A 23,519-nucleotide genomic window follows, 5' to 3' on the forward strand; every position below is an offset into this window, starting at 1 on the left:
CTCTGGAAATTCTTCTCTTGCTCATTGTCCTCATAGTTGCTGGACATTCTTCTTTTTCCATTATCCTCCTTTACCATATATAGAATATATCCTTCTTGGAAGCTGAAAAGCTTGCTTACTGTGTACACTGTGATCAATGTGATCAATGTTTGGGACCAACGTTTTTAAAGTTTTGAACCATTATAGTCTCTTTACTCTGGCTGGTGGCTAGTTGGCTGGTACAGTTCAAAAACTTGGTAGGCGGCTTATCTACTTTTTGGGGTGAGCTTACCTGTGCTAACAGCCACACTGGCAGCTTTTTCTAGACTTCTTACAGTTGCTGTAATTCTCCACTTTCTTCCCTGTTCTTTTCTCTCCCTATCTTTACTTAATTATAGGTATCAGGCCACTTTTAGTTTCTTTTCCCTTAGCTAGTTCGTCTAGTTGAAAGGGTTATTGAATTCAGAACATTAATTGTTTGTTGTTGCTGTTGTTGTTGTTCTGAGGGACCTTAACCTGTTCAGAGATCCAAAGCTTGATTTGATCATTGATTTGAGCCTCCCAATAAAGCAGAGTTATAATCAGTCTTTGTTACTCAAAGGTGTTATCATTTGGAAATGAGCAGTATTTTTCCTTCCAATCCTACAAGTTCCCATATTTCTGGACTTTCTCTATTTACTTTCATTCTGGCATTCAAAATGGCTGATTCTTTTCTAAGCTCATTTCTTTTTTATATTACTTTGTCAAATGCACTCAGTAGTAACAGACATATGCTACGAATTTTGTTTTTCACACCCTGTTTCAAAAAAAACAACAAGCTAATTAGGTACATATCTGCCTTCCAAGCTATCACATGTGACAGTTTTACCAAATGTTTTCCACTATATAATATGGATCGCCATCCTTCTAATCTCTGATAATTATTTTCTAATCACTTGCCAATTGTCCCTAAACCAAAGCCATGTATTTTAGATTGTGTTGTGGATTGTCTCCCCCATCCCCCCCCCCCACTTTTGGCTAAAGCAATACTCCACTTCAGAATACCAATTCTGTATCAATCAGGATAGATTACATGATACTCATGTGCCAAGTTATCTCTAAATTTCAGAGACCAAAACACAAAATTTTACTCCTTGCTTATGCTACATGTCCATGATGGGTCAACAAAAAGAATGCTCATGGTAAACACTCAGGCACCCAAGCTAATGGCAGCCACCATCTTTATTGATGTATAGCATACCAGAGGAAAAGAGCTGTGAAGGGTCTTGAAGTGGTAATTAAATTCTTGGTCCAGAATGACCCTTTCATTCTCAACCAGAACTAGGTATATGGCCCCACCCAACCGTAAAGGAGCTTGGATGTACAATCCTATCATATGCTTGGAAGGCAGAAAGCCAAAACTGTACAGTAAATGGCATTAATGATATCTGGTTGGTATTGAAAAAAAAAAGATGCTCATACTTGAAAGATACACAAAATATAATGAAAATAATAAAAATTGTCAAAAATTCACACCCACATAATGGTAACATTTTTATGTCCTCCTTTCCAATTTTTTTTCCTAACCATATATCACATTTTATTTTGTGAACATACCCTATTTCTAGGGTTACTATTTCCCTATTGTAGGATATTAAGATTGTTTCTAGTTTTTCACATGTGTATGTGCTATGATGTGTATACATCCTTTTATATCTTTTAATATAAATCTTTTTCTGCAGTTCTGATCCTATTTCAAGGTGATAATTACTAGGTTCATAGGGTGAAGGTTACAAATTCTTTTAAGGATCATGATGTGTATGGATACAATTGCTTTCAAGAAAGGCAGGCATTGGTCTATATTTTATTAAAAATGTAATAAGGACTATTTTGTTGCTCCCCTTTCAGCATTGAGTACTACTCCTTTAAAAGTGACTTTCTTTTTATGCTGTTTTTAGAAATCTTCACAATGTATGCTACATCTTTTGAAATTAGATAATTAACAAGATAGAGGTGAAATATCGATAATGGGTTTTGTTTTTGTTTTTTGGTATCACAAAAATATCCAGGAAAGTGTCAACCAATTTGATTTTACTTAAGCTATGATTCAGAGAAAAGTACAGTGAGATGGGAGGCCCCATAACTGGGGCTGTAAGGGATTAAAATATTTTTTTGGATGCAGTTTCAGTAATAAGCTGCTAGAATTATTTTGGCCACATTTGGAGTCAGGCTTCCTCAAGGATTGTTTGGCACTTTAGGGGAGGAAACAACCCTCCTAGAGTCCTTGGCTGGATCTGGAAATTAAACTGACAACGCCAGATTAACAGGAGAAAAGCACAGAAATGTATTTAATATAAATTTTATGTGATGTGGGAGCCTTCATAAGGGATGAAAACTTCCACTTGTGCACTGTAACTTCAGTTCTTAAAGTGCAACTGCTAAGTGTTAGGATATGTGCATTTTCACACTTCACTACATTTTGAAAGGGGTCAAAATCCTTAGAAATGTTTGCACCTGTCAATACTTGCAGCAGTATGGATTCTTCCTCACACTCTGGCCAACACTGGGTATTACTGCACTTTTTAATTGTTACCAACCTCATGGTGGAAACAAGGGATCTCATTATAATTTCAATTTGTATTTCTTTACTTAGGAGTGGAACCGAGCTTCTTTGTATTTGCCAGCCATTTGCCTTTCTTCTTCCTGCTGTCTTTGACTTTGAAGCCATGTATGTAGATTACTCGTGTCCCCCTAGGTGCCAGACTCTGAAGTCCGAATGGCTTGTGCAAGGTCAGCTAGGTTGACAGGGACCGAGCGCTTTTCAACCCGTGCCCTGTGCACCTGGCCGCCGCGCGACTGGCCCTGGGCTGGTGGGGGGAACAGGTGTGGCGTGGTGAAGAGTCCCACGAGTGAGGGGCTCACGAGTCCCACGAATGGGGGCGCAGAAAGGACGGTCCAGATTCCACTGAGCGCGGGACAGACACAGCAGCGGGAGAAGCCCCGGAGTACTGCCGGGGATTCCTTCTGGCCCCTCTCCAGCGTGGTTTCAAAAGTTATGGGACTACAGAGGCAGCAGCCATCCCAGGTCTGAGCTTCACCCGGAGGCCAAGAGGCGCAGAGCAGCGGGATGCGGTGGAGGGGCAGGTTTTTTTTTTTTTTTTTTTTTCCACATCGTCTCCAGGCCAGCGTCAACAAAGAACTGAAAGCAAAACCTTCTTCCGGCCAGCCTTGTGGCCTGTGCTCCGCTAGGTTTGGGCCCTGCAGGCAGCGGAAGGCGCGTCTCTTCTCCGCCATGGCAAGTTACTTTTGTTCTGGCTTTTACCAGTCAGTGTCTTTCCCGTCCCGTTATCACGGTCCCAACAGGAGCGCGCGGAGCCGGGCGGGCGGGGGTGAGAGGCTGTCGCCCGCGGCGCGCGGGGAGGCCCAGTGCTGGCGGAGAGCCACCTGCCGCGGAGGCCAAGCCTCCGGCAAAACTTGCCCTGACTTTTCTGCACCTGCTCCTGTGGCAGTGTCGCGCGCGCTTGAAATTCATAGCAGGCTGTGCGAGACAGGCACAACTCCAAAGGGACAGAACGCCACGGCCGCCTCCCTCACCCAGTGTCTCGTAGTCAGGGACACAGCTGTCTCGTCGAGGAGTAGTTTCGCAGGCTGTGTTTGGGCTTAACTGTTGCCTCCCACTCCTCCCACTCCTTGGGGAACAAGAGCGGAGAAAATTACCCAGAAATAGAGGCCGCTGTTTCCTTTTGAAAAGGGCCAGCAAGAAGGATTCGAGCCAAGGACTCAAGTTGGGAAGGCATCCTGATGTCTTGTCTGCATTAGTGGGAATTCTCTCTGGTGGCCTTAGTTCTTTTTCCAGGCACAAAGGGCTCTGTGTTTTCGCCATCTGTGCTGGCTAGCAAGAGCAGTTAGCAAGTTCAAGATTGAGCCTTCTGTGTTCTTTCCATCAGGCGCTTGAAGGCAGTGGCAGGGCCTTTAGTTATTAGGGTCCCGGAAATGCCAAAGCAGTTGCTAGATTCCAGTATGATTTTGTTTATTGGTAGCAGTAAAGGCAACGTCAATGAAAATAACTGATTTTTTAAAAAAAGAAATATACATGGATGCAAGGAATGAATCTAATTATTTCTGTCTAGTGCCTTACTTACAAAAACAAAACTAACAGTTTTTCTTTATATCTTCTGGCTTTCTGACACTATGGTCGGAAGTGTCTTAAAATATATCATTGATACTGGAAAATGTCATCACCTTAATACCTCTTGGCCAAAATGCTGGTCTTGCTTCAAAATCCTGTATCTCTGTGGTGACTGTTGCAAGAGCTATTTTCAAGACATCTCTTTTTCTTATTGCTGGACAGAAGAGGTTAATAGCTGTCAGGGAGAAGTTCCTTTAATTTCAAGGATAAATTAAATGCAGACACTTGAATAAAGAAATAATGGTGTTAGTATTGATGAGGGCACAGGTGGAGTAAGATTTCCTGAATTTAAATTTATTGAAAGTTTTTCTTTGACGTTGATGAAAAGCAAAAAGGAAGCTAATTTACTAGCCATTTAACCATTGAGGTTGGTGTGGACTATTAGAGCCAGATGTTGTATACAGACAAATCTCCTGTGAAGTAGAATTCCTGAAAAATCTCTTGTCATTTCTTTTCCTCTGCTAGGAAGAACTATTTTGGGATAATTATGTCATACCAGTTGGGACTAGGATGGAGGAACACATATATTTTTACTATTTCCTATGCAATCTAGTTGTGAATATTTGAAGAAACTATGTTTTCCTCCATTAAAAGTATCTTTTGTAACAAATACTTGATAGATTATTATGAGTTTCATTTTTAGGAGACACTTTGTTTTATATGTCTCAACATGAGCCATTTTCATTTCCTATTCCCTTTGCTATTCCCTCCTGTCCCTTTGCTATTGTTGTGAACTCTTCTTTTGCATTTTTAAATTAAATTTGACCATTAATTAAAATTTGACCTCAGCCTTCAAGGCTTTTCTTTCATGAAGCTTTCTTTGACTGCTTTAGCCAGAGTTAATCTTGCTTCCGAATCCTGGATGGTATCTATTGTATATTTTAGCATTTTATTTTGGATGGTCTTGTATCCTTCTCAAATCGTCTGTTTTCCTGTGTAGAGAAATATGTCTCCTTTTGTGTGCCTACCAAGCTCTGTTGAAATGATGTATTTATGTGTCTGCCTTTCTCATCCCTCTCTCATCCATAAGGTAGAGGCCTTTATTTTAAATATTGGTAATCCTAAGGCCTATCCAAGGCTATCCCCACATAATAAAGCTCAGTAAATTTTTATGGGGGAACCAAATTTTAGGGCACGGGGTATGTTTTATTTCTTTGTATGTGTCATCTATGGTACCCATTATATTGCCAGACATAGAACACATGCTTAGTTATTACTGTATTTGTTAACTGATTAACTGTATTTTGTATTACTGTGTTATATTAACTGTAGTTGTATTACTGTATTTGTTAATTGACAAGACACTATATAGTCTAAGAAATTCAGTGTACACTGTGAACTTAAAAACACTTTTTCATCAGGTGCATTTTTGCCACCTGATTTTAACACTTTTTTTTTATTTTTAGTTTTTTAATTAATTAATTATTTACAACCAAAATCCACCAATTTTTTGAGAAAACGTAAATGCCATAAAATGAAGTGCAAATATCACCAAGTGAAAGAATCAACACCTAACAAAAGAATTACTAGAGCACACAGATGATTTTTAAGTACCTTGCAACATACTACTCAACACTTTTTAAAAAAATGTTTATTATTTATTTTTGAGAGAGAGAGAGAGAGAGAAGAGAGAGGCAGAGCATGAGTGGGGGAGGGGCAGGGAGAGAGAGAGACCTAGAATCCAAAGCAGGCTCCAGGCTCGTGGCGCTCTAACTCACAAGCCATGAGATCATGACCTGAGCTGAAGTTGGACTCTTAACTGACTGAACCACCCAGGCGCCCCTTGCCACCTGATTTTGACAACTACTAGCTGAAATACCAAAGAGATGCTGAGAGAGTATTATATCCTGGGGGCAGGCATCATTGACTTTCATCATTTTCTGTTGAATTCCTACTATGATACATGAGGATTTCACTTAAGTAATATCTGCCTTTTCCTATCTTCCAAGTTTGAAAGTTTTAATATTATTTAAAAATTTCCTATGGCATATTTTTTTTTTTTAATGTTTATTTTATTTTTGGGACAGAGAGAGACAGAGCATGAATGGGGGAGGGGCAGAGAGAGAGGGAGACACAGAATCGGAAGCAGGCTCCAGGCTCCGAGCTGTCAGCCCAGAGCCCGACGCGGGGCTCGAACTCACGGACCGCGAGATCGTGACCTGGCTGAAGTCGGACGCTTAACCGACTGCGCCACCCAGGCGCCCCTCCTATGGCATATTTTTATAGCTTCCATAATATTCTTAAAATTTTGATAGAATGACATGCTTTTCAGTAGTGTAAGAGGAGATTATTTTTTTCTCAACTTCTGTTAGTTCAGCCTTTATTCTTAAATTGGCAGGGTTGAATGTTTCCATTTTATTCTGTAGTCATACTTAAATCTTAGTATTTCAGAGACTTAACAAAATTAGTCTAAAGTTGGTTTAAAAACCAATAGGAGTTTTTACATTATTATGCAAATAGTAAATACTGTTTATAGCCGTGCCTAGTACTGTGCTGTGATTACTTTTTCTCCTTTTAGTCCAATGTCATGTGTATTTTTCCTTTTCCATTTGACAGGCAAATGTTCCCAGCAGCAGTGTCAATTGGACTGGCAATTTTTGGTACTGTATAAATTAATTCAAATCGTGCCACACTTCAGTTTGCTTATGATCTTTAGGTTGGAGTCCCTTCAAATGCCAGAAAGCAGTGGAGACTTGCTATAGGTGCCAGCACCCATACTAGCAGGTCAGATTCTCCCTAAGTGTTCATTTAGTTTTTTTTTTTAAGGTAAAATAATCTTTAAGTCATTTGCCCCGGCCCCCTTCCACCCCAGCCACAGGTTGTCACCCAGCTGCCTTCACTATCCTCCAGTGTGTGTGTGTGTGTGTGTGTGTGAGTGGGTGTGTGTATGTGTATGCAGGGAGGGTGAGGAATGTGGAGAGACAACTGGAGAAGTTGTTTTGCCACTAGTTTTTCAACTGATCTTTCTGGTTTTGGTCCCTTTTTTCATTTCTGTTGTCACCTTTCCCGTGAAACCCCCTTTCCTTGTTCAGGGTTAGATCCTTTTCTCTCTCTTATCCTTCTCATACTTCTATATATTTTCAGTCTTCCAGAAATGTGTCAACTGGGCTTATTCTCCTTTTTATTCTTATTCTTTACTTTTATTGTTTTACTTGCTGTTGGGATGGACAGGATGCTGTGTACTTAGACTGTCTTCTTGACCGGAGGTCAGAAATAGCTAGCTTACACCCAGCGAAATCCTATTCTGAGTACAGAGTCCTCTGAACTGACAGCCCGACACATCTTTGTGATCTGTTAGCCTTATGAGATATCCTGTCTTCCCTGGAGGTAATTTAGGATAGATTAAGTCTGAGCTGTGTTATAATCAGGCTGGACTACCTATGTAAGCACTGAGAACAGCTGATAGGCCCACTTCCCTAAATGGGCTGGGGAACAAATCAAAACATTGAAACCAAAGCCCTTTACCTGAATAATGTAAGAAGTTCGAAGAGAGTGAGCTCAGGGAAGGGTCTACTTGCAGTTGGTGCTCTGTGCTCAGCATAGTGGCGGGGTCTTCAATAGCATATGCTCTTAGTTGTTGAATTCTATCTCACGTATGTGCCTGAAGGCAGGATTTACTTCACTGCAGCCCCACTGTTATGGCCAGGGTTTTATTTATTTATTTTTTATGGGGCCCTTTTTTTCTAATTCTGACCAAAAAAAGTAGGGGATGTGTTTCGTAGTGGGTTATGTGCTTTGGACTGTACAATTGAGAAAACATCTAGCCAGACACAAATAGACACTTTTCTAAAGAAGACATACAGATGGCCAACTGGCACATGAAAACATGCTCAACGTCACTCCTCATCAGGGAAATACAAATCAAAACCACATTGAAATATCACCTCACACCAGTCAGAGTGGCTAAAATGAACAAATCAGGAGACTATAGATACTGGAGAGGATGTGGAGAAATGGGAACCCTTTTGCACTGTTGGTGGGAATGCAAACTGGTGCAGCCGCTCTGGAAAACAGTGTGGAAGTTCCTCACAAAATTAAAAATAGATCTACCTTGTGACCCAGCAATAGCACTGCTAGGAATTTACCCAAGGGATACAGGAGTGCTGACGCTCAGAGGCATTTGTATCCCAATGATTATAGCAGCACTTTCAACAATAGCCAAATTATGGAAAGAGCCTAAATGTCCATCAATTGATGAATAGATAAAGAAGATGTGGTTTATATATACAATGGAATACTACTTGGCAATGAGAAGGAATGAAATCTGGTCATTTGTAGCAACGTGGATGGAACTGGAGAGTATTATGTTAAGTGAAATAAGTCAGGCAGAGAAAGACAGCTACCATATGCTTTCACTCATATGTGGATCCTGAGAAACTTGACAGAAGACCATGGGGGAGAGGAAGGGGAAAAAAAAGTTACAGAGAGGGAAGGAGGCAGACCATAAGAAACTCAAAAACTGAGAATAAACTGAGGGTTGATGGGGGGTGGGAGGGGAAGTGGGTGATGGGCATTGAGGAGGGCACCTGTTGGGATGAGCACTGAGTATTGTATGGAAACCAATGTGGCAATAAATAATATATATATTGTATATATATATAAATATATATAATATATAATATATAAATACTACACATATATAAATTATATATAATAAACATATAATATAAATATATAATATAAATATAATAATATATAAATATATAATATAAATATAAATTTATTTATAAATTTATAAATATAAAAATATATAATATAAATATAAATATATTTAATATATATACATTGTATATATAAAGAAAACATCTAGCCATCTTCAAACTACCATATTTTGTGGTTGGCTTGACTTGTTTTCAAACTTAAATTTTTACAATGTGTATTTCTTGATCTCTTCCTTTGTGATTGCTATTACTTTTAGGCCTTTCTAAAATCAGGCAAATATTAACTAATGTGTTCCATTTAGAAAAAAAAATTGAGTTCACTTTTTACATTGTACCCCTCAAATTCATGTGGGGTTTATGTTGGTATATGACGTGAGGCAAGGATCTGTCCTTTTTTTTTTTTCAAGTGTCTGATCAGCTATACTAGCACCTTTATTGAATAAAATATCCTCTCTTCCACTGGTGTGTGATAATGGCTATATTAAGGAGAATCTTATTTTTGTATTTAAAGAGTATCCTACTATTGTTCTTACAGGCATCAGTTTTGAAAGGCAAGGACTCCAAAGCTTCTGAAAGAATGGTTGAAGTTGCTGGTCATCCGCTTGGCCTTTTTAATGATCAATTACTGACCACAGTAGTGAAGACTCACTTTCAAGATATTAAGAATAAAGGCGGAGTTGTTGAACATGTGATATATCCAACAAGAACCAGGGGCAAGGGAGTTGCAAATGTGACATTCAAAGAGAAAAAAGGTATTTCCAAATCAAATTTTGTAATTTTAGAAATACTTCTGTAATGAAATCAAGAATTGAATTTCATTAAAATGATTCATGGGATTGGTAGAGTTTAAAGTAGCATTTTGAAAATATTATTCTATTCTGAATATATTGGTACAATATTGTATTAACAAGAATGTATGTGAAAATGGCTCATGATAAAGTTGTTAGCAACTGCCAAATTCTTGAAGACTTCTTTCTATATTTAGAATCTGTCTGGATCTTGGGATGAAAGTGATACATTTTATTGTAGAAAACTTGTAAAATACAGAAAAAGAAATGAAGCCCCCAAGAATCTATAATCTCACAAATATGATAACTCTGAATTTTCAAGTGGCTTCAGCAATATAGTCATACCATTAGCTTCTCTTTGTTCAAACCTACAAAAAGATATTCTGATATAGCATCACCTTTATCACCGGTAAAGTTGGATTGGATGAATAGCTTGGATCTGAGATCAGATTGAGCCATTCTGTTCCTATCCCATCCCTGACATAGGTGAGGAGGTTGGATCTGCAGGGGATATTCATCCCTCCAGCCTCATGGAGAGGGGCAGCCTTCTTTACAGCTTAGTAACTGGCAAAATATATTGCCAAAGAAAGATGAGTCTCCATGCCAGCGTCTTGGAGGTAAAATACTATATGGGGTTAGAAGCAGAAGAGAACTTGCTTTTCCTGAGGGAAGATAGGTTCTAGAGAGAAACCTAAGACTATAGATTATAGCACCTTTACCTGTCACCATAGTTAAATCATTCCTTCTCAATGGGGATGTTATGGTAGGGAGCATGGGAAGGGCTCCTTATTATTTCTCTCAGGGGATTGTTGTGTTTTTGGAAGTTAATATTTTAAACGTTCAACTGGTAACATTGAACCAAAGAGAGAAAGGGAAGGCTCATTCATTCATTTGTTCACAAATATTTTTGACTGCTTATTATTTACCTGGCACCATTCTAGGCCTTCAGGATACGGCAATGAGTGAAGCAGGCAAAATGTTTTCTTTCATGAAACCTACATCCGTGCAGGTGGACAGATAATAAACTAGCAAATAAATGAATATATAATATGTTGGGTGCTTGATTAATTTATATATTTATACATTATATATTTATCTTTATGTTTATACATTTATTTGTATATATTAACATGTAATGAGTGCTATGAAAAATATAAAACAGAATAAAGGGATACAATGTGATGGAGAGTACTGCTTTATTAGATAGAGTGGGTGGGGAAGTACTCTTTAGGTGACATTTGAGCAGAGACCTGAATGAAATAATGGAATGACTCATGCAGATAAGGGGGAAGAACATTCTAGGCTAAGGGAAGGACTAGGAAACATTTTCTGAGAGGGTAGCATGCTGGGCATTTTAAAGACAGCAAGGCAGGGGCGCCTGGGTGGCGCAGTTGGTTAAGCGTCCGACTTCAGCCAGGTCACGATCTCGCAGTCCGTGAGTTCGAGCCCCGCGTCAGGCTCTGGGCTGATGGCTCAGAGCCTGGAGCCTGTTTCCGATTCTGTGTCTCCCTCTCTCTCTGCCCCCCCCCCCCGTTCATGCTCTGTCTCTCTCTGTCCCAAAAATAAATAAATGTTGAAAAAAAAATTAAAAAAAAATAAAGACAGCAAGGCAGCCTGAGTGGCTGGAGTGGGGTGAGCAAGGGAGAGAGGAAAAGGAGATGTGGTTAGATGGGTAGCTGGGGACCAGATTATGTTAAACAGCCTATAGGTCAAGGCAAGGTGTCTGGATTTTATTCTGGGTGAGATGGAAAACCATCAGTGGGTTTTGAGCAGATGACTGATAAAATGTGACTGCCCTTTCTTCGGTGGTGGCTCTGGCAGCCACGTGGAGAGCATGAGTTCCTGGTCATCTCTGGTTTTGACTAGGGTGGTAACAGGGCTGTTGACTGGGAACTGGTGGCCATTCAGGATTTGCTGATGGATTAGGTGTCATTTTCTGAGATGTGGAACACTGGAGGAAGAGTACTTTTGGAAGGGGAATAGTTATCAAGATTTGAATTTTGGTCATTGAGGTGTTTATTAGGATAATAAAGTAGAGATTTCCACTGGCAGATGAAAGTGGAGGCCAAAGAGAATTTGGAAATGATGCATTAAAAAAATCTTTTTTAAATGTTTATTTATTTTTGAGACAGAGAGAGAGAGAGAGAGAGAGAGAGAGAAAACATGAGTGGGGGAGGGGCAGAGAGAGAGGGAGGCACGCAATCTGAAGCAGGATCCCGGCTCTGAGCTGTCAACACAGAGCCTGACGTGGGGCTTGAACTCACAAACCGTGAGATCGTGACCTGAGCCGAAGTCAGATGCTCAACCAGCTGAGCCACCCAGGTGCCCCAGAAATGATGCATTTAGTGATAGTATCTAAAGTGGTGGGATTGTTGAGATAAGTCTGGGATTGGGTGTATGTTTGCAAAGAGGTATAAGTCCTGAGGCCTGGGGCATGCTAACATCTAGAGAATGAGAAGAGAAGGAGAATTAGCAAAGGAGACCGTGAATTAGAGGAGAACAAAGACAGTGTGGTATTCTGAATTTAAGAAGGTGAAGTCTCCTTATGGCCATAATTAATAGAGGGAGGATTTACTTTTAGGTTTTTGTTTTCTATTCATATATACATTCATATATATACACACATGTATATATATACACACACTTGTGTGGTTTTAAAAATATGATTAGGATCAAATGTACACATGAAATCAACTTTAATCTGTTAAAGTAGAAGGGAAAACTATTTAAGTGTTGAATTTAGAGGAAAATGAAAAAAGAATCTTAGGCATGTTGAATAATAGAGTTGAACATTTCTATTATTAATAATTAATTATTAGTGTGTCAGGCTGCAAACACTTCTGATGGCAGTGTTTCCACTTAGGTGCAAAGAATGTCAGCAGAAAACAGAAACACTGTCAGGCAGAAAAGGTTGGACCTGCTCAATTCACAGTCTCTCATTTTGGTGAAAAGGTAAGGTGTGATGCCTACAGTCCTGGATCCTGTTTCTTCTGTGTGTTCCCTACACAGGAGACACAGAGCACTCTCATCTCACGACTCCTACAAAAGGAAATGCCAACTTGCTAACCTGAGTGCTAAACGCCAAGCCTGTGTCTTGAAATTTTTGGTTTATTGCCTCATCTGTTTCATGTTCCTATGTGTGCCTTTTGATGCTTTCAAAGTGACGCAGAGTTTTTATGCTTATATGGAGGATGTCAGGTAGATACCTAAAGACTTATTTTCAGGAAGAAAAAAAAGTAGGATGAACATTAAAAAGGAGCTTCAAAGAGGCAGGAAAGGTAGAATTAAGAGGAAAAAGTTAAAATTCATTGGTCTGAAACTATTCACTGAGAAACGCAGGGTTCTGGGCCGTCATCTGATGACCTTAAGTTGGAGGACTCTCCAGGGGAACTCCTGTCCATAGAGAAGAACCAGAACATTGTGTATCTGTACCTCATAACAGTGTATGGATTTTGCTTAAGACTTTGGTTCAAATAACATTCTGCCTCTAAAACATATTTGACTAGCTCTTTTTGGGAAATGCACTGAGGGACCGGGAATCCCAAATTGAACATTATGGCCTTGATGGGGTTGTGAGATCCCTGCTGTGGCGCGAGAAACTAGTCTGTGCTAGGCAGGCGGGGTTTGGTTTAGGGCAACTGCTGTAGAGATGGAGAAAGTGGCAGGAAAAAATGTGTTTATGTTGTCCACTCCCCTAGACAGTGCTGTTTTCATTTCTCTCTGTTTAATTTTAGGTCTTCAGCTCTGTAAAAGCTATCCTCGATCTTTCTGTTTTTCGGAGTCAAGTCATTCTAGAAAGTCTGGTAACGGACCTGACAAGGAAAATCCCAACTTTATCCTTCAGTCCTCTGGAACCCAATGGAAGAGTCTCTGTGCAAGGGTCATTTCTGGATATCCTGAGGCTTAAAGAAACTTTGCTATTAAAAGCAAGTTCTCTTTTAGAAAAAAACAGGAATTTTATCAGTGAGGAGAAGTGGAACAGCCAGGGCCCCAAAAGGGATCTCCAGAGAGGCAGTAACTCCTCAGAGTCACCCGGGTCCTCAGTACCTGAGACCACTAGGAGTGGAGAAACACTTGTTCTCGATACAGATGTATTCCTTTATCTGAAAAAGAGCAGATTTTATGAAAGCACATTGAAAAAATGTCATGTTTTCTGTCAGGAGAGAGTGGATGGTGAAATCACCACAATCTGTATAAGAAATGCTCAACAATGTTCTCACCCAAACAATGCAAAGCTTGTGAAAGCACTTATTGAGGAATATTCACTTGCTCTTCACTTTGAGCTTAAAAAAGAGACACTTCTTTTGAAAGGAAAGGAGAATAGAGATAAAAGAAGGATTAAGTCGGCCTGTGAACAAGTAAGTTTGAGGTACCCTAAGGTTCTGATTAATTTTTACGAGACGCACATTGATATTATAGGATCTTCTTCTGACACATATTTGCTTAAAAAAGAGATCATGAAATTAATAAGGCTAAAAAGTTAGGTAATAAAATCTCAGCAATAGTGATAGTGGCAGTCACTCTCCCTTACTGAGCAGAGGTGATGCTGTGTATGATGCTAGTTTTACACACATTAGTCATTTAATCCTTACAACCATCCTTCATTGTAGGCATTGCTATCCTCGTGTTCTAGGGGAAGAACCTAAGATTTGGAGAAGTTAAAACATTTGTCCGGAGTTATCGAGCAGGCAAAGAATGGGGTTAAACTTGGCCTATCTGACTACAAAGATAATATCTAAGTCTTAAAACTTTGAAAAAAAAAATCTCATTAAACTTTGAAGAAATCTCACTTTCCCTGCAACCCCAAATTCTTAGAATGTACCTTGCTCATCTCAAAGTAAACAAATGTGATTGTGATGATGTGAACTGTTTAGATCAAAAGAAAATCACAAGACAAATCTCTCTCTATGTTTTCATTTTTCTTAGCCATCTAAATCCCAAGTATTTCCATCTTTTATTTAAAAAAATTGTTTTTAAGTTTATTTATTTTGACTCTACACTGTCAGAGCCTGCTTGGGACCCAGTGTGGGACTCAAACTTATAAACCTTGAGATCATGACCTGAGATGAAATCAAGAGTCGGAGGCTTAACTGACTGAACCACCCAGGCACCCTGTATTTCCATACTTTAAGATACAATATTTCATTGTTGTTTTTGTCAATGAGAAATTGCTCTTTACATCAAGTGCCCAATAAGATGTCTTTAAATTTAAAAAGTGCTTCATTTTTATTTTGCTCCTAGGAGTTTGTCTCAGTCTGGGTTCAGTCAGGAGAGAGAAGGCACGCAGTAATATGAAAAGGGAAAGTTTAATATAAAAAATTGTTAATTGTAATAGGGGATTGGAGTAATGAGGAATTGGCTAGGAAGAAATAAAGAGAACTCTAAAAAACATAGGAATAGCAGATTTAAGAAGAGTTTAGGTAAAGCACCATGGAAGAGTCCCCCTCGCCCCCCATCCCAGGACTGAGACCTTGCTGGAGGGTTTGTGCCAGGGGATCTTGCTGGAAATCCGTCCTCTAGGTTGCTGGAGGAATCTGTTCAGAGGAAGTGTCTCACCAGAGACATTCCATTACAAAATGCGTTAGAGTAGCTGGGGTAACCTGCTAGTCACTGGGTGCTAATGGCCACCGTGCACTTATAGGGCCTGGGGAGGCCTTGTGTGCTGGCGGCTGGACACCGGAGCAACTGTCCATGCTGCATGAACCTGATGTTGGAGAAGCTGCCCGTGCCGCAGACGTTGGGTATCGGGGGAAGTTTCTTCTGCAGAAAAACCGGATCCCTAATAGCCTGCCAGCTGAACAAGTTGGAGTAGGAACAAGACTTTTGTCCTGCAGTGTCTCTCCAGCGCCCTCTACTGAGAAAACAACATCCTATCAGCTACAGAGGAAAAATACTTTAAGGGTCCCAGATCCATTTTCACAGAGAAGGCACATAGGATGAATTGAAAGCAGAGTCAATAAGTTGATAACTGGCAGAGTTTAATGAGATACCTACTAAAGCTTTCATTACTATGACAAATTTAAAATCAATAGAATAGTCTTTTTTTTTAAGGAAATAGAAGTTTATTGAATCCACCGCAAGGGTGCGCAAGGGAGCCGCAGGCAGGACAGCAGAGGAGAGGCTGTGTGCCTAATACCAATAGTCTTTAAACAAAGAACTGGGTTGCAAAAATGATGCTCATTCCATATTCTGATAGACTTTGATTGACAAGTATAGATATGGCATCTTCTGCTTGAGGAGATTATGTATTTCTGACGTTTTTTACATATTGCTGTGTATTTTAGAGTTAGTTTAACAGCACTTTCCTTATAATATGCTACTTTGTGTAACCAATTTCTATCTTTAATAAAAACTGACATTTTTTCCCAAAGTGGTAGTAGTGACTTATTAAAATTTATTTTTGAAGGTTAGTGATGCCCAGGCAGATGGTGTGAATTCCATCTCGTTATCAGGCCTAAACTCTGTTGTATGTCTTCCACGGGGGGAAAAACCTATCATTTAAGTAGATAATAAGCTGATACTTTTCAGAGAGGCTGCAGTAGTGAACGGAGCCATTATCCAGAAGCTTCAGATCCAGATGGACAAAGGAGAAGAATGGGAGAAAATGTTCGGAGGTACTTGGGTAAGAGAAGCATTCAGGAATTCTTATTGAGCTCATCCTCTGGGACAATCCTTTTATGGGGTTCTGGAGACAACAGTGGGATGTAAGACAGCTATGTTCACTAATTTCTTAGAAGTTACTGCTTGGTCTGACAGAGAAGGCCAACAAGCCATTACCTTAGTGCTTGCTATAGAAGTAGCTGGGATTGGGGCGCCTGGGTGGCGCAGTCGGTTAAGCGTCCGACTTCAGCCAGGTCACGATCTCACGGTCCGTGAGTTCGAGCCCCGCGTCGGGCTCTGGGCTGATGGCTCAGAGCGTGGAGCCTGTTTCCGATTCTGTGTCTCCCTCTCTCTCTGCCCCTCCCCCGTTCATGCTCTGTCTCTCTCTGTCCCCAAAATAAATAAACGTTGAAAAAAAAAATTAAAAAAAAAAAAAAAGAAGTAGCTGGGATAGGGTAGAGGGGGTGTCAATTCTTTCCTGGAATATGTTAATAATTTTCAAGTTATTAGCATAATTTTCATAAAAAAGATAGTGAGCATGTGTCAAAGCTTTATTTACCTTATTATTGAGGAGTGAACTAGCATAATGACAATACTGTTTCAAAAAGAATATGAGTAATAGAATTTAAAAATCAGTAGCGTGTTAATAAAGATTGCTAAATGGGAAACAAAGCTGATCAATGTTCAATAGTGTTATAAAACTGTGATTTAGGGGTTGTTTTCTCTGCTAGCCAGAAAAATAATCACACTTTATCATGTTTTTTTTTTGAAGTTAAAATTCTAACTGTACAGAGTTGTAAAGTGTCAGTGCCCTAATCAATTGCGATAATTAAGTGAAACAAAGTTATATTCCCCAAAAGAGATGACCCACGAGTGGGCTTATTGGAGCATGTCTAGCAAGGCATTAAAGGGTCACATAATTATTTTTTGCCTTATTTCTGTGTTTTGAGTAATTTTCTTTAATAAGGGTCAGAAGAAGCTTCCCAGAGGCAAAGAGCTGATGGATGGGTGTTAGCCAAAGGGATGAGGAGGGAGGGCAAAACAGCACTTGGTTTGGTAGGTGAACACCAAGTTTAGGGATGCCTGACTTTTGACAACTTAGTTTTTTTTTTTTTTTTTTTTAGAATAACTTAAAATAATTGACAGCTTAGTGTTTACAATTTTATCTGATGGACAAGATTTCCTTGATTTGTCATTAGAGAGTCATACATACAAATGTCCAATTTCCTTTGTGAATTTCTTCATATAAGCCATGTTGGTGACAATGTATGGAGTTCCCAAAGACAGTAGTTTAAGAAACATAACTCTCCTGCCTGAATTTCACTACTCTAAGGCCATTTCCTGGTATAAATACTGGCCTATGAAATTAAAAACCCTTTCAACTCCAGTGGGCTCTGTTCTATACTCTCCACTGACCCCTTCTCTCTCATTTTTCACTTCTTCCAAACTGAGTGACTCTGGGAAATTTCCTTACCCCATTAGCTTCAGTGTTATCAGCTATTATTGTGAGTTTTTAGAAATTGTAGCAAGTAATACATATTCAAAAATAGTAGTTATTATTCTAAGAACTTGATAGTACCAACACCCCAAGGAAAGCTCCCTCTGCTTAGAATGTCTCATCTCAGGGCTGGAGCCAACATGTGACTCAAGCTAGAAAACCAAGAGTTGTTTAGACTTCTTCCCCTTCTCTCCACTACCTTAGATCAGGGTCATGTCATTTCTTGCCTGGTTTAGTGGGTTGAATAGTATCCCCTCAAAGTTCTTGTCTATCTGGAACCTCAGAATGTAACCTTATTTGGAAATAGGGTCTTTATAGATGTGATTAGGTAAGATGATATCTTACTGGATTGGAGTGGGGCCTTATCTGTTGTCCTTATGAGAAAGGGAGAGGACACAGAGACTCAGAGGAGACAGAGGAAATGTTCACATGACAATGGAGGCTACTGATGTAGCTATAAGCCAAGGAATGCCAAAGATGTCTGGGAACCACCAAGAACCGGAAGAGGCAAGGAAGAATTCTTCCCTAGAGTCTTCAAATGGATCACGATCTTGCCATCACCATGGTTTTAGACTTCTGGTCTCCAGAATTGTGAAAGAATAAATTTCTGTTGTTTTAAGCCACCAACTTTGTGGTAATTTGTTATGGCGGCTCTAAGAAACCAATACACAAGGCTTTTTTCAAATAAGTTCTGGAGAGCCTCTGAATCTTGCAGTTGGTTTTGTGTGGGGGTCCCTGTTGTGTACTCTACACTCAGCTTTCTTGTGACAGTATTTCACAGTACATTTAGTTAGTTGGTTTCTTATCTTCCTTTCCCACTATTGGCCTCTGTGAGGCCAGGAATTTTGTCTTTTTCTGTGTTATTTATCCTCTGTTTATAACAGTACTGGCACATAGTAGACATTCCATGAAGACTTATGATATGTATGAACAGTTTTTGTGCTCCACCCAGAATTTATACAGGGTTTTGTACTAAAATAAGTATCTTATAAATGTGTGTTCCTTGGTCTAAGAATTTTCTTTTTATACACTATTTCCACTTGCCAATATCATAATACTAACATTAATCTCTTACCCCTTTAGAATGTGTCCTCATTTCCTACTTGTATGATTTCCTTCAATGTAGGAAATTCTGGCAAGAGAAACTCAAATAAGTTATCCCTCCCTTTTTTATTCTTCTCATGCAAGTTGGTCAGTAATTATTCCTGGCAGGAAGGCACTAAGCATGCTCCCTAAAAGTACTTGGGATGGTTCTTTCCATTTGCATAGTTCCTGACTGGGTTTCACCAGTGAGACAAAAAGTCCCTTGTGATTTAATTAGATAGTTGTGGAGTTTTGCTGGGTTTGTCTACTCTTGTATCTGGAGGTTAATTGGGGGGGGGGGAGGAGTGGTGGTTCTCAATGTCTATAAACAGTCTACCCATTAGTGCTTGATATATTAAAATATTTAACTAGCAGAAAATACTATATAGCTTATGTATGTGTGTCAAGACTGTCCTGCAGTTAACGTATTTCTAGCAATACTGAGAAAAGCAATAGGAGCAGAATATGCTTCCTTTTGATTTTTTATGAAATTTAATCCTGGAAGAAATTAGTCTAACAACTATTTTATTGATTCAGATATTATAAGAGTATTAACTTCAAGAATAGGGTCTTCCAGCGGTTGGGGGAGGGAAGAGGGATATAGAATATAAAAATGGCTTTTTTTGTTGTTGTGGGAAAAACCAATTTAAAATAATATGTGATTTCAAGAAGGTAACAAAAAAAAAATGTAAAAAGGGTAGCATTTTCAAGGGATGTGCGTGAATATTGGGAAGAACAATTTGCTCCAGAAGAAGGTAGATGTTTATGGGTTAACTGTTTAAAGTTTATAAAAAATGTCAACCAAAGTAGACACCTTACCCTCCTTTCTCCCTGGCAAGGTGCCTCTTAGACTGAAAACCCCACAATTTCCTTCTCTCATTCTGTAAATGACCAAACATTTTGGATTCTATCTCCATACCATCCCTTGTATTTGCTTCCTCTTCTCCATTCTGTGTGCCACTTCTGTGATTAGCTCATATCTGAGTTGGTGTAATATTCTCCTAACTTACCTTCCTGGCTCTGCTCTGCCCACCCCCATGCCCTCACTCAGTTCATCCTATATGCCACTATCAGATTAATGTATCTAAAATGATTAGTGATATCCGGGAGGCTTGTGCTGTCTGGCTGGTGTTAATTGTCCTACCTTGAAATTACTTGCAACATTTAATCTTATGTTCTTTCTTATCTATTTACAGCATATGTTTTCTGAGAGGTATAGCCTACTCATGCTCATAAAAGATTAGTATTGCATCATATATTAACTAATATTTTGTTTTTTTAATGTCTAATTTTCAAATGAGAAAATGTCTTTTCCTTTTTTTTTTTTAAAAGTTTATTTATTTTGAGAAAGAGAGAGAACATGAGCAGGGGAGGAGCAGAGACAGTGGGGAGACAGAATCCCAAGCTGTCAGCACAGAGCCCAATATGGGGCTTGATCCCATGAACTGTGAAATCATGACCTGAGCCAAAAACAAGTGTCAGATGCTCAACTGATTGAGCCTCTTTTCCTTTTTTTACTAAAGCTAGTAAGCATCACTTATTCATGGGCAGCACTGTGTGTGGGAAGAACACTGCTTACATGGCAGTCATACAGCAAAGAGACTGAGAGCATGGGTTTTGTAGTTTTGTAGATCTAAGGTTAAATTTTAGGAACACTATTTGCTGACTTGCAACTTTGGGCCTTCAGTTTCCACATCTATAAAAAGGGAATAAAAACTATGACCTTACAAGATTTTGTGATAATAAGACAAGGTCCTTAGCCTGGGGCTTGGCCCCTTGTAGCAAATGGGAGCCATTCTTACCATTCTCTGTCACTCTTAGGGGAGAAGGAGTCATAGTTCAGAGTAGCTACAGTAAGATGATTTGAACAGTATTCTTTACATTTGCTTTTGCTTCAGGCCTTTATTAATAATAGGAGGCACATGGTAAGGAAGATACTGCTTGATGTTATAAAACATCTCTTCTAAAAGAGAATGCCCTCTGGTCTCCCCATGTGTACAGAAGTCGAACTGAAACAGGGTTCATTGTTTCACTGCATAATTTTGGGAGGGGATATCAGAATTATGTCTTGATGTTTTTTGTTTTTTTTATGTCTGGGAGAAGAGGGAGTGATTTTTGTCCAGGCTGTGACAATAGGTGACTCTACCTCTTGATCCCCAACAGGGCTGAGCTCTGGCTTTATGTTAAGAGACACTTGACTTTGTAGCTTTCTGCCTCCAGGATGACTTAGATTGGGTTAGATTAGATTCTTGTAGCTTTCAGCTTCCACCCTTGTAATTGGTGTATATGTATTCTTTTCATTTTTTTTTTTTTTCCTGTGGCAGGGGGACAGGAGTGTGATGGGGTGTACTTCTGCAGTTAGCTGTATGTTGTAAACCATGCCACACAGGAAATTTCTTTAAACCCTTTTAACTATTCTATTGTATCACATTGGGTGTAAGGTAAGATTACACTCTTTTTAAATATTTAAATGAATGACTTCTATCATTATTATTGTTTTTTTATTTTTTATTTATTTTTTTTTAAATTTTTTTTTCAACGTTTATTTATTTTTGGGACAGAGAGAGACAGAGCATGAACGGGGGAGGGGCAGAGAGAGAGGGAGACACAGAATTGGAAACAGGCTCCAGGCTCTGAGCCATCAGCCCAGAGCCTGACGCGGGGCTCGAACTCACGGACCGCGAGATCGTGACCTGGCTGAAGTCGGACGCTTAACCGACTGCGCCACCCAGGCACCCCTATTATTGTTTTTTTAAAGTTTATTTGTTTTGAGAGAGAGACAAAGTGCGAGTGGGAAAGGGGCAAGAGAGAGAGAGAGAGAGAGAATCCCAAGCCGGCCCTGTACAGTCAGTGTGGAGTCCAATGCAGGGTTCAAATTCATCAACTGTGAGTCCTGGGGTCCTCTCTTTCTCTAATTCTAAAAGCCCCAGGAATACTTACTCGGCAGAGAGGTCAGGACTGAAGGAAAGAAACCTGGTAAGCCTGCTCAGTTTACCACGGGAACCCATCCTGGTTAAGGATTGCCTCTATTGGTGTCATTTCAGTGTGCCACCCTAAAAAAAGAGGTAAACTGAGACCAGCGCAAATGACCAGAAATTGAGTTTATTCAGGAAAGGTGGAGGAATTGCAATTTGGGAAACGCATGCTTAAGGAGGCTGCAGGCTAGTCCCTTGTGGATTTGGGTGGGCTGTATTTATAGGCAAGGAGTGCAGAAAGGAGGAAGTGCAGCCAGAGCTCAAACAGTATTCGTATTGGCTTGAGGATGGGGAGAGATTTTTCGTGGCTGCTCATTGGTCAGGGGAGAAGTCTTGGTCTTCTGTAAATCAGGCGTTGGCGGGAAATCAGTTTCACTTCAGTTCCGTTTCCCTGAGGGCGCGTGCGTGAGATTCGTTTTGTAGCCTCAGGTTCCATTTTAAATGGAAACCCTTTCACCCGCGGGGTCTGTATCCTCCTGGCGCTCCAGCCCAGAGACTATCGCTAATCTGGTAGTCGTTTCTGCAGGTGAAGAAGGAAGACTCTCTGCCCGTGTTGTACTCAGCGGTGCTTATGCCAAGGTAGGTCAGCCCCTAGGGATGCACCTCGGAGGGACAGAGGTCTCTCCTCACAGATACAGCCTGTTGTCCTTATTTGATGGATTCTGGGTTTGTGAATTTACCCACTCGATAAAATGTATTTGTAGCCCCATTCCCGGACATGCACAAAAGGTAAAAAAATTTGAGTGGCGTGACTAGCTTGTTCCCAACATGTTCCCACGCGTGTTCCGGAACAGGGGGTGACACTTCTTATTTCAGCTCTCTCGCTGTAAACAGGTGTCCTTTGTCTGGTGTTTAGTGCCATGTTTTTCACGTTACTGAGCGATTTTGCTGTTGGGAGTGGCCCGGGGGGCAGTGCCGGAGTCCTGTCTGGCGTGTCTTAAGTGAGCAAGGCTGCGCCGTGCTTTACCGAGAAAATACTGCGCTGATAAACTTCATTCGGGCGTGAGTTACAGTGCTGTTGGACACGAATTCAGTGTTAATGAATCAGCCGTAGACATTAAATAATGCGTCTGGAAGCGGAAACCCACATAAAACAAGGTTACGTATTGAGAGGTTGAGGAAAATGTTGTGACCAGAGGCTTGGGGGGAATCCAACCCTGTTCTTTCCCCTCAGGGCGATGACTCCATATTACTAACTAATCGGTGTTCGCAGCGACTTTATAAGACATAACCACTGTGAGTAATGAGAATTGACTGTAGATACAGCCATTGCCCTCAGATATGCCCAAGATGCCAGGAAGAAGGAGCCAGAAATTGTCCTTCCGGGGGCGCCTGGGTGGCTCCTCCTTCCGTTAATGGTCTCTTGGTTTAGGCTCGGGTCATGATCTCACTGTTGATGAGTTCTAGCCCCAAAGGGGGCTCTGCGCTGACAACCCGGAGCCTGCTTGGTATTCTCTCTGTCTCAATGCCCCTTCCTGCCTTCTCTCTCTCTCTCAAAATAAATAAATAAATAAACAAAAAATTAAAAGAAATTGTCTTTCTGTGAGATCTGGAAGGACTAGACTGCCTAGTTTCCAAGGCCCTCTCTCTCTTGCTGTTCTCTAGGGGGCTGGCACTGAGAAGGGGTCTCTGGCTTCTTTATCACACTGCCACTAGCTGGGGTAGGGTGGTGGGGATGTAGTGTGGCGGGGGGAGGGGGGGCGGGGAAGAGGCGGGCGGTTAATAATCCAGGGATGTCATGGTGCAGCTCACCCTTGCCTCTCTTAT

General features: G+C 40.3%; 1 protein-coding gene across 2 annotated transcripts; it reads left to right on the forward strand.

The window, feature by feature from the left end:
• Positions 1-2,799: 2,799 nt before the first annotated feature.
• On the forward strand, positions 2,800-14,541 carry RBM43 (RNA binding motif protein 43). 2 transcript variants are annotated; one of them, XM_047083952.1, is made up of 4 exons: positions 2,800-3,253; positions 9,344-9,560; positions 12,460-12,548; positions 13,331-14,541. In XM_047083952.1, exons 1-4 carry the CDS (start codon positions 3,086-3,088, stop codon positions 14,078-14,080), a joined length of 1,224 nt encoding a protein of 407 aa, XP_046939908.1. In that variant the 5' UTR covers positions 2,800-3,085; the 3' UTR covers positions 14,081-14,541. The 2 variants fall into 2 exon arrangements, with proteins under 2 accessions (XP_046939908.1, XP_046939906.1); XM_047083950.1 differs by lacking the exon at positions 2,800-3,253 and adding an exon at positions 6,536-6,871.
• The last annotated feature ends 8,978 nt before the right edge of the window (positions 14,542-23,519 follow it).

This window comes from Lynx rufus, unplaced genomic scaffold (genome assembly GCF_022079265.1).
Source record: "Lynx rufus isolate CCGP_SWC_20201006 ecotype Redwood Valley unplaced genomic scaffold, mLynRuf1.p SCAF_2, whole genome shotgun sequence".
Classification (NCBI taxonomy): Eukaryota; Metazoa; Chordata; class Mammalia; order Carnivora; family Felidae; genus Lynx; species Lynx rufus.

Bases quoted from the DNA above. Each gene is read 5' to 3' on its own strand.
- RBM43 (XM_047083952.1), top strand. From the start codon at position 3,086: ATGCGGTGGAGGGGCAGGTTTTTTTTTTTTTTTTTTTTTCCACATCGT. The intron at 3,254-9,343 runs GCAAGTTACTTT...TTGTTCTTACAG, and splicing joins CGCGTCTCTTCTCCGCCATG to GCATCAGTTTTGAAAGGCAA. The intron at 12,549-13,330 runs GTAAGGTGTGAT...GTTTAATTTTAG, and splicing joins TCTCTCATTTTGGTGAAAAG to GTCTTCAGCTCTGTAAAAGC.